General features: G+C 40.5%; 1 protein-coding gene across 3 annotated transcripts in view; it reads right to left on the bottom strand.

The window, feature by feature from the left end:
* Nucleotides 1-566: 566 nt before the first annotated feature.
* The window catches only part of kiaa0930, a 103,298-nt gene continuing 88,273 nt past the window's right edge, over nucleotides 567-15,591 (bottom strand). For all 3 annotated transcript variants that reach the window (XM_060839450.1, XM_060839451.1, XM_060839452.1), the window contains 3 exons: nucleotides 8,093-8,267; nucleotides 4,098-4,253; nucleotides 567-909 (listed from right to left, as the gene is read on the bottom strand). In XM_060839450.1, the coding sequence (XP_060695433.1) occupies nucleotides 869-909; nucleotides 4,098-4,253; nucleotides 8,093-8,267 (372 nt within the window). In that variant the 3' untranslated portion in view covers nucleotides 567-868. The remainder of the gene's footprint in view (nucleotides 910-4,097; nucleotides 4,254-8,092; nucleotides 8,268-15,591) is intronic.

Genomic DNA, 15,591 nt, shown 5'->3' with positions numbered 1-15,591 from the left:
AACCATCCAGGCTAGTGGATTACAGAAAAAGTTCCATTTCACCACATGCAAAATCAATATTCTCAGAAAAGGGATTCTGTAATGACATTCATTGATACAGTTTCTAAACATGTTCAAAACCTGATATATACCTGTAGAATACTAGCAGCACAAAGACATCTCCCAAACATTTGTTTCACTCTAAACATACTTGGGTCTTGGGGGAAAAAAAAGGTCAATCCTCCTCCCACCCTCCCCACCCACCCACCCATCAGCAAGTTTCACTGATTACTAGAACAGATCCATTAAATGTAATAACACTGTACGGTCCCATTGATTCCTGTCTCTTGTTGAACCTTTATCTCATTTTTATAAAGTGAGCAATTATTTTACATTACTGAATCTAAGTGCGCAAATCAAATGTTGCTTTGACAAAGAAGAGGGTATGGGAAGAAAACTGTACTGTGCTATCTCCATACTAAGCAAACTTCTTTGAAGATTAAACTTGAAGTCTTTTATCAATATAAAGTTCAGCAAATATTTCCCTATACCCACCAACCCTCTCCCCACCCCAACCCCCTCCCACATTTTGTTCGTGTTTACTGTTCTTGTTAGGTACAAAGTAATTGTCTTGAGACATTGTTCATGAAGCATTCCTTATTGGTTTCTTAGGAAACAGCAGCTCCTAACTGGACTCTATCAAAACACAAATGCGGTGTGATTGGAAAATGAACACTGGTGATGTCCTGTGGGCAGGTGAAGGAGGCACTTTGATTGGCTGGTATTCTCAAACTTTCCTTCCATCCCAACACTAGGTGGTAGTGTCGCCAAGAATCCAGTTGCAGTTAGGCACTTGGCTGCGAGTTTATAAGGCAGTGCCTGCTGTCTGCTATGTCATCAAGATTGGCTTCTGCCGTATTTCTAGAATATCTGAAGAAAAAGACAGATTCAAAACTCTTGTATTAAAAAAAAACACTTAGAAGCTTAATCAAATATTATGTAAACCTAAATAAGATCTCAAAATAATTAACGTTCTATGGGTGGTCAAAGTAGTCACAATTTTGTCATTACTTAAGAGTGAAGGGATCAAGCACAGGGAAACTTGGATACTGATAATTGCTCATCCAAGGATCATTTTCTGGGTCACTTAACAGGGTGTTGGTGGTCAACTGTTTTTAACACAATCCTGTTCCAATTCAGTCAGTTGATGCAAGTCACTTTACTTTAAAACTGTATTTATTCAACGTGTTGGCAAAAGATTATTTTTTAAAAAATCACAAGTGAAGGAGCTGCAGAAAATTTAAAAAAAAGTAAAAGAAACATGTTCAGAGGAAACCACATTTTAGCCTCACATCAGTAGTAGGACCTTTCTCTACAAGATTCTGGTTTCAAATACCAGCTCAGTGTTGAGCACAAAAGCAAGCCTAAGAGCACAGCTGAAGGTCCTACCTTTCCATAGAAACACTAAACAGAGACCATCTGCCCTCTGAGATAAGCGTAAAAGACTTTATAGCTCTACACTGAAGTGCAGACAAGCTCATTCTGGTGACATGGTCAACATTTAGCCCTCAGCCAGCATCACAAAAGCTGATTATCTGATTGCTCACTATAAAGCATTTTTGACTCACTTTAGAATCCACTGCGCCTCTTTACTTATCCCTCCTTCAAAATATTGCATCTTTAACAAACTTTTGACCATTCTTCCTAATCGCTCCTCCATTCCAATATTTGCTGCCCCAGTTCATTTGTGAAGGAATTTGGGTGGTTAATATTGTTGCATTCACACGATCGATGGTAATACTGGCACATTAGACTTCAGTCCACTGCAATTTATCATTATTTTGTAATGTGGAAGTGCCGGTGTTGGACTGGGGTGCACAAAGTCACATGACACTGGGTTATAGTCCAATAGGTTTATTTAAAACCCCAAGCCTTCAGAGACCATTCCTTCCTCAGGCTGCCTGCAACTCTTTTAAACCTTCTTACTGTAAAACTTCAATTATTGGCACCATTATTTAGGGTGGCACAGTGGTTAGCACTGCTGCTTCACAGCACCAGAGACCTGGGTTCAATTCCCGCCTCAGGCAACTGTCTGTGTGAAGTTTGCACATTCTCCCTGTGTCTGCATGGGTTTCCTCCGGGTGCTCCGGTTTCCTCCCACAGTCTAAAGATGTGCAGGTTAGGTAAATTGGCCATGCTAAATTGCCCATAGTGTTAGATGTAGGGGAATGGGTCTGGGTAGTGAACTTGTTGGGCCAAAGGACCTGCTTCCACACTAAGTAATCTAATTATGGAGGGAAATCTTTTTCCCTACCTACACCTCTCAGCAATTTTTATTAGTTAAACCTTTTCTGCTCAGAAAGATAAACAGCTGCAGTCTGTCCAGTCTTCCTTCATAGCTGAAATACTCCAGCCCAGACAACATCCTGGTTAATCTCTTCTGCACCCTCTCTAGTACAATTATATCCTTCCTATAGTGTAGCAATCATAACTGCACAAAATATTCCAGCTATGGTCTAACTAACATTATATACAGCTCCATCATAACCTCTCTGCTCTTGTATTAAATGCCTTAATTAAGGGCAAGTATCCCATATGCTTTCTTACCCACCTTGTCTGTCTTGTTGCCTTCGAGGATCTATAGACAAAAGTTCTTTCGATCCTCTGTACTGCCTAGAGTCCTACTAAAGTGTATTTCCTTGGCTCATTACTCCTCCCAAAATGCATCCCCTTTCTCTTTTTAAGGCTAAATTCTATTTACCACTGCTCAGCCTATCTGACCAGTCCTTTCGTCTTGTCTTGTAGTCTAAAGCTTTCCTCCTTGCTACTTACCACACCACCAATTTTCATGTTACTTGTGAACTTACTGATCACACCTCTACATTTCACATATAGATCATTAAAATAGCTACAAACATCAAGGTATCAGACACTGAACCCTGTGGTATGCTAGTGAACATAAGCTTCCAGTAATAAAATCGCCTAAGCCAATGTTGCAGCCAATTTGCTAAATTGCCTTGGATCCCATGCACTTCTTAATTTGCCATGGGAGACCTTGTCAAACAATACTATGACTAGTTTCCTTTTGCTAACCCACCTGTGTGATCATTGGTATATTGTAAATGTACAAATATATACAGAAAGTCAAAAATCAAAAGAACTGAAAACCTTGGAAATAAAACCATAAAACAGCAAGATGTTGGGGATACTCAGTAGATTGTAACAGCATTACCTACAACATGGACTGCAGCAGTTCAAGGTTGCAGCTCACCTTCTCAAGGGCAATAGCAACAACTAAATCCCATAAAAGAATAACTAATGAAAACATTTTAAAATAAAGAATAATGAGGAGTAATTTTAGATCAGATTTGAATAATGAACAATTTATAGAACTTTTATTTATAGACAGTGTTTTTAAATAAGAGAAAAGGATGAGTTAATATATTGAACATAACAGGATTCAAATTAGAAGAATGTTTTTATTGCACAGGTGTTTAAGTCAAGATGCTGCAAGCAGCTTTGTTACTTGTAGACCAGCTACAACAGTAACTTTTTTTTTTAAAACGAGCCCAGGTTCGTATTTGTATATCCATATACTTAAGACCTCCGCCAGGCAAGGTATTCATAAGAATAACACATCGGACTAAAAAAAAGGAGGCTATTTGGCTCATCGAGTCTGATTACCATCATGGCAGATCTGATAATCCTCAACTCCACTTGGCTATATTTTTTCTATAACCAGTGAACCCCTCGCAGATTAAAAACACTGTCTGTCTCAGCCTTGAATATATTTAATGACCCAGCCTCGAAAGCCCTTGTGGTAAAGAATCCCACAGAATCACCATCTTCAGAAAACAATCCTCATATCTGCCTTAAAGGGATGACTTATGATGGCCTAATACACCACTAAATGTGTATGGGAAAAGGAACTTAGGCATTATTTTGATTAATCACATCAAGTACACTTAAATTTACAAGAGAATGAGGAAGGAGTGCCACGCTTTCCCTTTTCCTTGCAATATCCTTAGCAATAACCTATTCATATAGAATTATCAACACATTTCATTTTTCACTGGCCCCTGTGGAGCAAACTTCAGGGAACTTCTGACAGAATTTACCTGTTGTGATGCGATGCATTGGTAAAGTAACGTAGGTGAGATGTGCATAGAGTAGAAAATTTACTTCAGTTCGATTCAGCTTTAGCCAAGATCCAACCAAGGACCGTCCAGTCCCAGACAATGAGCGAGATCGAAGGTTGGACACACCATGCATGTCTGCAAAGATACAGAAAAAGGAAAGGTTCGTCCATTTATTTTTTTAAATGAAAGAATCTGCTACAATGAATGTTATTTCTAAATAAGAAAAAAAAATACAGAAAAACACAACGAAATCCAACAATTTTGAACAAAGGTTTCAGAGTAACCATAGCAACGGCATTCAGTGCCTTTGGGGAATGAGTTTTTCCCTGGCCTCGGATAAGAGAAAGCTGATAATGGTATTCCATTATTACAAGGCACCTTTTGCGAGCAGTCTTATGAAATGGTTCTTCAAAAACATCGACAAATTGCTGTTGATTTGAGGAATTAAGCTTAGTGTCGTCTTGGAAACCAATGTTACCAAGGACTTGCACGAATGTAACATCTAACAGAAAAACATCTCAAGGCCCCTCACAAATTTATTAGGAAAACATGCACTGAGCCAGATGAGGAGAAATTAAGAGGATTGGGCGCACTCTTATTAATGATGCATATTTTCAAGAGGGTCTTTAAAAGGAGGAGAAGGAAATGGAGACTCCAAAATATGAGACCAGATAGTTTAAGGCACTGTTTGCAGACAGTGTGTAACAGGCTTTAGATTGATGAATGAAAAGCTGCAGGGGTGGGAGGAATATGTAAAACTGAGGTGAGCAGGAGACACACAGAGACACTGCGACACTTGAAGTTAATGCCAGTCAGTGAATTTGCTGATTATATTACTAAAATAAGACAGAGGCAACATTTGGTATGAAAAGCTGTAAGAGCACAAGACTAGGTTAAAGGGGGGCACAGGGGCCTTGGATCTGAAAATCATTGGGTTAATGAATTTACAGTGACAATGAGTGTTGCAAAGAATCAGCTGAGCTGGTGGCCAAGATGGAAGATGTCATGTAGCAAAGTTGTGATGGAAAGGACATAAATTCAGAAGCTCGGTCCTGAATCAAACAGCTCCAAAAAATTGCAAGTGGCATTATTCAGTCCAAGGTCACAACCCCAGAGGGAATGGAGGTGATGATGAGGGAATGAAAATTGTGCTGCAAGTTGAAAGCTGTGGTTTTGAATCTCCCAACGTATTGCTGGTAGAGCTTATCACATGTAAAATCCAGAACAGTGAGAATGTCAATAGGGGAATATGGGAAAATAGAACTAGATGGTAGCATTTGAATAAATATAAACAGACAAGCCAATTCCATGGCTATGAATGATTTCACAATGAACAATCTGTAAATGAGGACAAGGAGGGAGTCAAGGACATATACTTGGCGAACTGCTGAGATTTATGTCTTTGAATGGATATCTAGGAATGTAATGAAGGGCAGTTCAACCCCCCCCCCCCCCCCCCCCCCTGCCAAAATACTGACTTTTGTCTGAACAGCTGTGTTGAGTGTTGCAGCTCAGTAAAGGGGAATGATGGCCTACATTGAGAGAAATCTGTCTGAAACTTTGTAAAGAACATTTCAGAACAGATGGAAAGGGCAAACATCTAATTGGAGGGATTTGAACACAAACAGTGGTAGGATGACATTAGTGGCAAGGTCAGCATTAAACCCTCCCCACTCAAAAGGTTGAAGCAGAAAAATGAGGTCACACTGAGAAATGCTAAATTGTGGGGATCACAGGTTTGGAAGGTCTAGTCAGAGGAGGTTTGGAGAGTTGCTCCAGCACCTTTTATAGTAGCAGTGAATATTCAAGACAGTAGGGCTAGGGGGCTGGGCAGAGGTTTTGGGGGATGGGTGGGGGAAGCTGGTTGCCAAGCAGGCTGCTTTAACCTGGAAGATGTTGAGCTTCATTACAGCAATTGGGGAGTATTCCATCTCAATCCTGATGATTTGTGCCTTGCAGATGGTGGAGGTTCAGGATGATAACGACATTGAATGTGGACGCTTCTGCTAATGGGTTGCAAATGAACGTAGCATGCTGTGGATTGTTTCTGGTCATTTTGGGGATGGACACACAAATGTTACTTGTCAGTTCAATGTGGATGTTGTCCAGGTTTTGTTGCAGATGTACACAGACAGCTTCAGTATCTGGAGGTGTTACAAATAGGACCAAATGCTGCAAACAATGGCAAATATCCTTAGAACTCTGACATCCTGATGAAAGGAGATCATTGATGGAGCAACTGAAGGTAGTTGGGTCCAGGCCAGTGGAACTCTTGCAAAAGTCTGAGGGCTCAGATGATTGTCCCTGAATAACCCTACAGCTTGCACAAAGGGAAATGACAGGCTCCAGCCAGTGGAGAGAATTCTTCTGTTTCCAGCAACTCCAGTTTTATTCAAGTTCCCTAATGTCTCACTTGATTAAATGCTGCCTTGTTATCAAGGAGAGTGCTTTCACCTCTTGAATTCAGCTACTGGTCACCTCAAAACCAAACTTGGAATGTGCTCTGGAGCCAAGTGATCCTGACAGAACCCAAACCAAACATTGGCGAGCAGCTTATTGCCGAGTGAGCGTCACTTGATGGCACCATCACCAACATTTTCCCTCATTTTAACGAGGGAGCAGACTAAAGTGGTGGTCATTGGCCAGGTCAAAGTTTTCCTACCATTTTTAAGCAAACATACCTGGGTAATTTTCTATATTGTCAGCTGCATGCCAGTGGTTTTGCTGAACCAAAACAGCTTAGCTAGGAACATGTCAGATCTGCAATGGGATTTATCAGGGCCCACAGCCTTTGGTGTATTAAATTTAGCAGTTTCTTGATGGCATGTGGCGTGAACCATATTTGCTGAAGATTTGCATCTGTGACTCAGAATCTGAGGAATGAGGTAAGATTAATCAGGTATGTTCTTTCTGACTGAAGGTGATCACAAAAGCTTCAACCATTTTTACTGTGGCTCCCCTACCATTGAGGATGAGGATAACCTTGAAACTACCTTCTCTGATCAGTTGTTTAAATAACCCACCATTGTTTAGAACTTGATGTTGCAGGACAGTAGATTCATTGGTTTTGTGATCGTATTCTGTCTATCCCATTCTGCTTTCATTATTTTGCATGCTTGTAGCCTAATTTTTGAGTATGGCTACTGTTGGACATATTCTTCGACACTCCTCGATGAAACAGGGTTGATCCCCTGGCTTGATGGCAATGGCAGATTTGGGGGTGAAGGGGTGGGTGATGTGCCAGCCCCTGAAGTTACAGGGGATAGTCATATGCAATTCTGCTGCTGGCCATCAGTACCTCATGGATGCCTAGTTTTGAGATGCTAGATGGCGGCTTAGTGGTTAGCACTGCTGCCTCACAGAAAGTGTGTCCCAGGTTCGATTCTGGCCTCGGGTGACTGTCTGTGTGGAGTTTGCACATTCTCCCAGCGTCTGCGTGGATTTCTTCCGGGTGCTCTGGTTTCCTCCCACAGTCCAAAGATGTGCAGATCAGGTGGATTGGCCATGCTAAATTGTCCCATAGTGTTAGATTGCATTAGTCAGAGGGAAATTGGACTGGGTAGATTATTCTTTGGAGGGTCGATATGGACTGGTTGGGCCGAAGGGCCTGTTTCCACACTGTAGGGAATCTAATCTAGACTGGAGTATATTCTAGTTGGCACACTTGCATTGCCACACAGCACAAGGAATATGTCCTCATCGAAAGGACAGGACTTCATCTACACAAGGACCGAGCACAAATCATTCCTACTTGCATGTCATGGATAGAGGTGTCTGCGACTGTTGGATTGGGTGAGGATGAATTCAGGTAGGATCTTCCGTCTTGTTAGCTCTCACCATTTGATCAAAGTGCAGTCTAGCAAAAAAATAGCATTTAGCCAGCAGTGGTACCATTGAACCCAGGGTAAAACAAAAAGGTCAATTTGCAATAAAACTGATTGTAAAAGGAACTGTACAAGAAGCTGGAGATGCACCTTCAGAGTCTGCATTGTCTGAGCCATGCCTGAAGAACTCCTCACTGTCATTGGCTGAATGAGACTTTTTCATTTCTGCTATCCGATTTTTGGGGGTCTTTCTACGCAAGGAAGGAGAGAAAAAGGACGGGCGATTGTTGCGTTCTGGAGTTGGTGGCGTGCTGAAGGAAGTTACCTAAAGTCAAACCCAAAAAACAAAAGATGTAAGTTCCAGCAGTATTATCCAAACATGTCTAATACTAGATTGCAGTCTTCAATAAATGGAAATGAGAAAGATATGAGGGAGACAATGGTCATTACGAGCACTAATTCAAAAGGCTGAGCAAGTTTAATGAAAGACTATTTATGATGGTCAAGCATTGGTGATAAGAAGCAACCAACTTAAAATGTTCACTGGGATAGTCAGGAGAGAGAGATTAAATGTCTTCATACAGGCATTAGCTGGGTTATGACATGTCTTATCGCAGGAAGACATTGAGGCAAAGCTGTTGCACCTTCTCCATAGAAATAGGGTGAATATTTGTTGCAGGAAAATGCCCCACTATGGGCAAAGATATCTGCTTCAAGGTAATTTCAGGTTGTTCTAAAAAAATACTAACATGGAAACAATTAACATCTTTCAAAATACTACTCCATCTCATATTAGCTGACTTCAAATGATAGCACACTTGCCACAGAATCAGAAGGTTGAGAATTCAAACTCCACTCTTGGAATACACATCTGTGCTGACTTTCAATGCAGTACTCAGAGCACTCGCTTATCAATGGAGCTCTCTCGGAGACATTAAACCATGCCCCTGTTTGGGAATGTGACCTTTTCACTCTTGACTTGAGAGAGTAAGAGATACTACCTGCACTGAGCTATGATGGTCTATTCTTGATCATTACAATTTTACTAATGCTGGATATAATTAAAATTACACAATTAAACTTGTAAAATAGTAAATTTACTTCATTTCTGAAGAGCTGGAGAGTGCAATTTAACATGAGGCAAAATCATTCATTTTGGAATTTTACAACTATTCAACATCTTTGCCTTTTGTGCCTAATATTTAATTTTATATTTCCCATTTGAAACCGGGCATCAATCTCTCTCGCCATCCAAGAAAATCTGGTTAGTTCACCGTTTTTCACCTTTGTTAGAATGTACCCAGCCTGGATCTGAACCATCTCCTTAAAAAGAAAATCATGTATTCTATCACAGATTTTCCTGTTAACCTTGGGCTAGATCCTTTCTCAGCTTATTGAGGATACTCCGTTTCCCATTTGGGAGTTCTACTTAAAATCATTCGTTGCTTTTCTCATTATGAATCTAACCCTTATGTTACGAAAGTCATTCAAAAGCATTTTCCAGTAGACACATGCTCCACCTTATGCTCAAAACCAGCAATGCCAGCCTTTCTAATTGGAATGAGGAAGCATGATCAATAATGTTCTCCAAAACATGGCTCAGACATACATTTCCACTGTTCAGAAGTTCTGAAAAGGGTCAATTGACTGGAAACATTTAACGGTTTCTCTCTCCACACGTGCTGCTAGACTAACTGAGTTTCTCCAGCACTATGTTTTGTTTTGGAATTCCAGCATCCACAATTTTTGGTTTTTAATGCTTTTCCACTCTTCCTCTTCACTCTAACATTATCCCAATGAATACTTGCACATTAAAGTGCCCAAATACTATTCTATTGGCTTTACACATCAGATTACCCTGAAGATTTGCTGCTCCATCTTTCCCTCTCCCACTCCAGGCCTGTAAATATTCCTGAAAAGTGATTATCAAGAGAAAAAGAGATAGCAGCAGCATAAGGGCAAGTTCAGCACTCAAAAGCTCAGAAAGTGGTAAGAAACAGCAGAAGAGGAATTTGGATGAGAAAGAGAGAGTGACAGAGAAGCCAACCACATTTAGAGAATATCTTAGGTTAAGGAGATTCTGTAAGAAACAGAAGATTCCCAAAGATAAAAATTAGAGATTCTCAAGAGAAAAGGAAATAACTTTAATGAAAAATGGCATAAAAACCAGAAAGGAAAAGGTAAGGGAGTACGAAAGAGACTTCTCATCTGTCACAACGAGCATTTCACCACCAATATTTCACTCCAATGGGCATTGGCAATGTAAGTTCCAGAAAGCAAACATAGGCACAGGCTTCAGAACCTATCCAAACAAAGTAAGCAGATTTCAAAAAATTTAAAGAAAGAATTTTGAAGAAGTCAGGAAAAAAATAATAATTTAACAAAAAGGATCAGGATTCAGTAATTAAGCCACAAATTTGGCAGGAAGATTTAAAACTTATAGCTTGGGAATTTTACTTAGAGATGTTTGTAGAAGATTACGTGATGTTTTAGACCATGATGGAGGAGGAAGTGGATGACTGCACCTTAGCTGCAGAAAACTGAAAATACTAAAACTGTGGGCATCCACCGATTCGATCAAGAAAAGGCCAGGAAAATCCAGTAAGCTGTACAGTGTTAAATATTACAAAGAAATCAACTTTAAAAGCTTGAAATCAATAAATCACTTCAGAACAGCACTTAAAGCATTATGGAAGAATTTGCTAAAGTATAACAGCAATACAGATTTAAAAACTGGCTGACAAAGAAAATATTGCACAGAATTTATTAAATCCTAGAGTCATTTAATTTATAAGAGCACCGGTGAATACAATCTTAAAAACAGCAGATTTTGAAGTATAGAAATAACAAGTTTAAATAATATTACTGATTAATCTTATTACTGTAATGTTCAGAAGAACTGGAAAAAGATATAACAGATCCCTAGCAGATTCACAAGCAAAGAACCACAGTAAACAAGATTGAACTTCATGGTGGCATTTGTTTGCAAGATATTGCATTGCCTCAAATCTAAACAGACTAAGCTGAGCAAGTCCATACAGTAGTGTATTTACTAAGTCTGTTTGTGAACAATGCCATTAATACACAAAACATCACAGTACGGACACCATTGAAAATAATAACTTCTGATAATTTCTTCAAATTATAAACACAAAAATCATGAAGAAATATTTAGCAGTAGATTCCCCTAGAAGCTGGACTTAATTTCTGTCGATTAGGGGAAAAACTGAATGTGGAGTTTTGAAATTTGATTTCACAGGAGACAGAATTATTGTTGGTACTTGATGAAATCGTGAGATTTCCTATAGCTCAAGGAAGATTCACACTTGGAGAAAGCTATTCAAATCCTGTTCGAAGCAGGAAGCAAAAAGACCCAGATACTATGAAGAAAAGTCCAAAACCACCTCAAAATGACAACAGAGTACATCCAATTTATATGGCATGGTTGCAAAAGAGAGGCATGTTACAAGAGCAGCAGGACAACAAGGCCTCACAGGCAGGGAGAATATCCAGCCATCACAGAGAAATACTACATTTATAAAATTGTAGGTCACCTTCAGAAGGTTCCCATTGTTCAAACAGTTTCAGAACAGTAGAAATACACGTGGTTAATGGTAAAGAGATTTACACAATAGACTCTACACTGCCATTACAAAAGATACCTGATGAGATACTTCCACTGGAGAACATACCAGAACTAACTAATCTAGACAAGCCTGAACAGAAACAACATGGCTAAGTAAACAAGGTAAAAACAATGACTGCAGATGCTGGAAACCAGATTCTGGATCAGTGGTGCTGGAAGAGCACAGCAGTTCAGGCAGCATCCAAGGAGCAGCGAAATTGACATTTCGGGCAAAAGCCCTTCATCAGGAATAAAGGCAGTGAGCCTGAAGTGTGGAGAGATAAGCTAGAGGAAGGTGGGGGTGGGGATGAATGCCACCATGAAGAGTAGCATAGAGTACAATGGGTGAGTGGGGGAGGGGATGAAGGTGATAGGTCAGGGAGGAGAGGATGGAGTGGATAGGTGGAAAAGGAGCTAGGCAGGTAGGACAAGTCCGGACAAGTCATGGGGACAGTGCTGAACTGGAAGTTTGGAACTACAGTGAGGTGGGGGAAGGGGAAATGAGGAAGCTGTTGAAGTCCACATTGATGCCCTGGGGTTGAAGTGTTCCGAGGAAGATGGGGCGTTCTTCCTCCAGGCGTCTGGTGGTGAGGGAGCGGCGGTGAAGGAGGCCCAGGACCTCCATGTCCTCGGCAGAGTGGGAGGGGGAGTTGAAATGTTGGGCCACGGGGCGGTGTGGTTGATTGGTGCGGGTGTCTCGGAGATGTTCCCTAAAGTTTTTTTTTAAGTGGGAGGATTCAAAAGGAGAAATTGTTAAGGGTGTGCCTTTATTCCTGATGAAGGGCTTTTGCCCGAAACATCGATTTCGCTGCTCGCTGGCTAAGTAAACAGGCAGCTTTGATTTGATGCTGTAGCAACAATCACTGTCATATCAAAGCAGTTACCATGGCTGGAGAAGTTATTAAAGCTCATAGAAATAAGACTGCCACTGTGTTGATGAAGTAACTATCTGAAGTTATGTGAACTCCACAAGTTACACTACTATGCCATGCAGAACTGTGGAAAATACACATGAAAAGAGAGTTGGAGGAGATTGTAATCCTCCTGGAAAACAACTCATCCAGAAGCAAACAGCTGTCTAAACCCTCCTCCAAATACAAACAGTTATTGACCAACCCATCAAGGGATAACTAGAAGATGGATTCATAGATCTTCCCAGTTTCACAATGAATCCAACAGAAGAAAGAATCCAGTGAGATCTCTCACACTATATTATCTTAGGAGGAAGTCGCAGATCTCACAGGACTGGTAAGCATGTTCAATCCTCTGCTTTCTAAAACAGAAGGGTCAATGTCACAGATACAGAGATAGTGCTGAGTGAGCAGTAACCTTTCAGGAGCAAGGCTGACAGACTGATAAAAGTTTCTTTTCACTAGTCGAACAGTGACAGTAGTGAGCTGAATGCTTTCGGGTGAGCAACAACTCTAGGGAGGTTAGATGCATCTGATTCCATGGCAACCAGACCAATACATCACTGATTCAGGACATGGTCAAGACAACAAAACCGTCTCATTATCAAAATACTGTTAGAAGGCAAAATCTTCCAATTAGACAGAGATTGCCGAGGCCAGAAATCCTGCATTGCAAGGAAGTACTTATTTCAACAGAACAGCTGTCTTTCTGGAAGGAATGTTTGGGAGAAAAGGACCTTCCAAGTTAAGGTAATGGACAATGTCCGTAAAGAATAATGTCCTCAGTGAAGGATATCAAGAGATTGTTAAAAATCCTCCAGCTGAGAAATGGATCAGAGGTGGGTTTAAAAAGTGTTCTTCTGTATCTAATAGAGTGCATCTGAGAACTATCCAGACTCCCTCTGCATGTGTGAAGTCTGAGACTTGGGAAGGAGAGAAAGCCAAGATAATAGTATTATTTACGCACACAAATTGTTAATGTGTGGAAAAAAATGGAGTAAAATAATGCTTCTGAAGGGGTTCCTGTTAAGTTGTGATGGCAGTAGAATAGATAGAGCTAGTCTGGGTGGAGACAAGGAATTCTATGGTAGCTTTTGCAGGGAGCAGACATATCTCTATCAGCTCCCTAAAGTAACTGTTCCTGACCAAATATAATTGTACTTAATTGCTATCAATATCAAACCACTTATATAGGAACAATGCCTTTTTTTATAAGTGGGTGGTGAAGTCTCTGTTACTCATCACTATATAGATCCAAGACAAAGCAGAGATAAAAGAAAGTTAAAAATCTCATCAGGTGAGAGTCTTATTTATGGCTATAAGTTGCGTTTTACGATCTTATACTCCACAACCACCTGAAGGAGCAGCGCTCCGAAAGCTAGTGCTTCCAAATAAACCTGTTGGACTATAACCTGGTATTGTGTGCTTTTTAACTTTGTACATCCCAGTCCCAGGCAAGGCACCTCCAAAACAAGACAAAGGAAACTTTGGTCTAGCTAATTATCTCAAATAATCCTCACCTGGTAGTGTTGCCCAATGTCACAAAGTACCACCAGTGATTATCTGGTAAAATACCACACTCATCATTTCTGATAGGAGTCGTCATTTCGGTTACAACTGGGAATATTAATACCATTCTATAAACATACATATTTTGCAAATTCTTCAATGTTCACAGGATGTTCCCAATGACAGGGTGTCCAGAATTAAGGGGTCACAGCTGAAGAATACAAGGTGGGACATTTGGGACTGAGAGGAGGAGAAATTTCTTCATCCAGAGAATAGTAAGCCTGTGGAATTCTATGCTACAGTAAGAGGTTGAGGCACAATGAATGTTTTAAAGAAGAAGGAGTTAGATATAGCTCCTGGGGCTAAGGAGATCAAAGAGATGGGGAGAAAGTGGAAACAGTTGGATAATCAAGCATCATCATAGGACAGAGCCAAAATGGTCCACTCTTAGCTCCTAGTTTCTACGTTTCAACCACAATGAGTGCCATTTTTAGATGTTAAGCTTTCTCAAAGTACAATTGGTTACAATTCCATGAATTTCCCCATTCACTTCAATCGCATCACCATATATGAATAGGTAGGGTTTGGAGAGATATGGGTTGGGTGCTGGCAAGTAGGACTAGATTGAGTTGGGATATCTGGTTGGCATGGACAAGTTGGACTGAAAGGTCTGTTTCCGTGCTGTACATCTCTACGACTCTATAACTCTGTTCATTTACTCAAATGACAAGCTTGTTTGTGAACAGCATTGCAGTGTGCCACTGATGCTACAGACTACACATGCGATTCAGGAAGCAGACTTCACGTTCTGGAATTGGTCCTCACAGTCTATCAGCTGCAAATCTGCTCAAAGCTGCCACTCACTTCAGGATAGATGGCTGTGCCATCAAAACAAGGCCATCAGCAGGAACTTCTATTTTCAAGCTACTGCAGGCATTTAATTCCTGAATCTGCACATGATTCCCTTCCCCCTCCCTTAGAGAGTAGCACAATATTATAGGTTGGAGGTCATTGTCACTGTTCAAACCAGCTAATCTCAGGATCTCAAACGGTTACAGAGAGTGATGAATTCTGCCCGGACGATCACAAAGGCCAACGTCCCATCTACAGAATCCATCTACCAGGCCCACTGTCAAGAAAAGCCTCCAATATTCTCAAAAATCCAGCCCGTCCTGGCAATGGTTTTTCTATAACCTTTACCATCAAGAAGATGCCTGAACACACATGCCATCTGGTTCTGAAACAGTTTCTACCCTCCTGTTGGTCGAATACTGAATGGACTCTCAAACTCTTAACATTCGCCTGTACCTTGGTTTTTGCCACTGTTTACCTATTATTTACTTATCTATGCTACTTAACTCTATGATCTGCCTGTATTACTCGCAAGACAAAGCTTTTCACTGTGCCTCAGTACATGTGACAATAAATTCAATTTGATTCAACTATGAAGTGCAACTAGTCAGACTGTCATAAAGGAAAGTATTGGGGCTATGATTTCGATATTTGGTCTTTGTATGCTCCTTACTTGAAACCAAAACTTTGGAGTAAAGCGGCATTTAACCACATCACCAAGAGCACCAGTGGAAATAAATTAAAGTTTCCTA

The sequence above is a fragment of the Hemiscyllium ocellatum genome, chromosome 19 (assembly GCF_020745735.1).
Source record: "Hemiscyllium ocellatum isolate sHemOce1 chromosome 19, sHemOce1.pat.X.cur, whole genome shotgun sequence".
NCBI lineage: Eukaryota > Metazoa > Chordata > Chondrichthyes > Orectolobiformes > Hemiscylliidae > Hemiscyllium > Hemiscyllium ocellatum.
The sequence above is the reverse complement of the archived record's forward strand: the minus strand, read 5'-3'. Positions and strand labels throughout refer to the sequence as shown.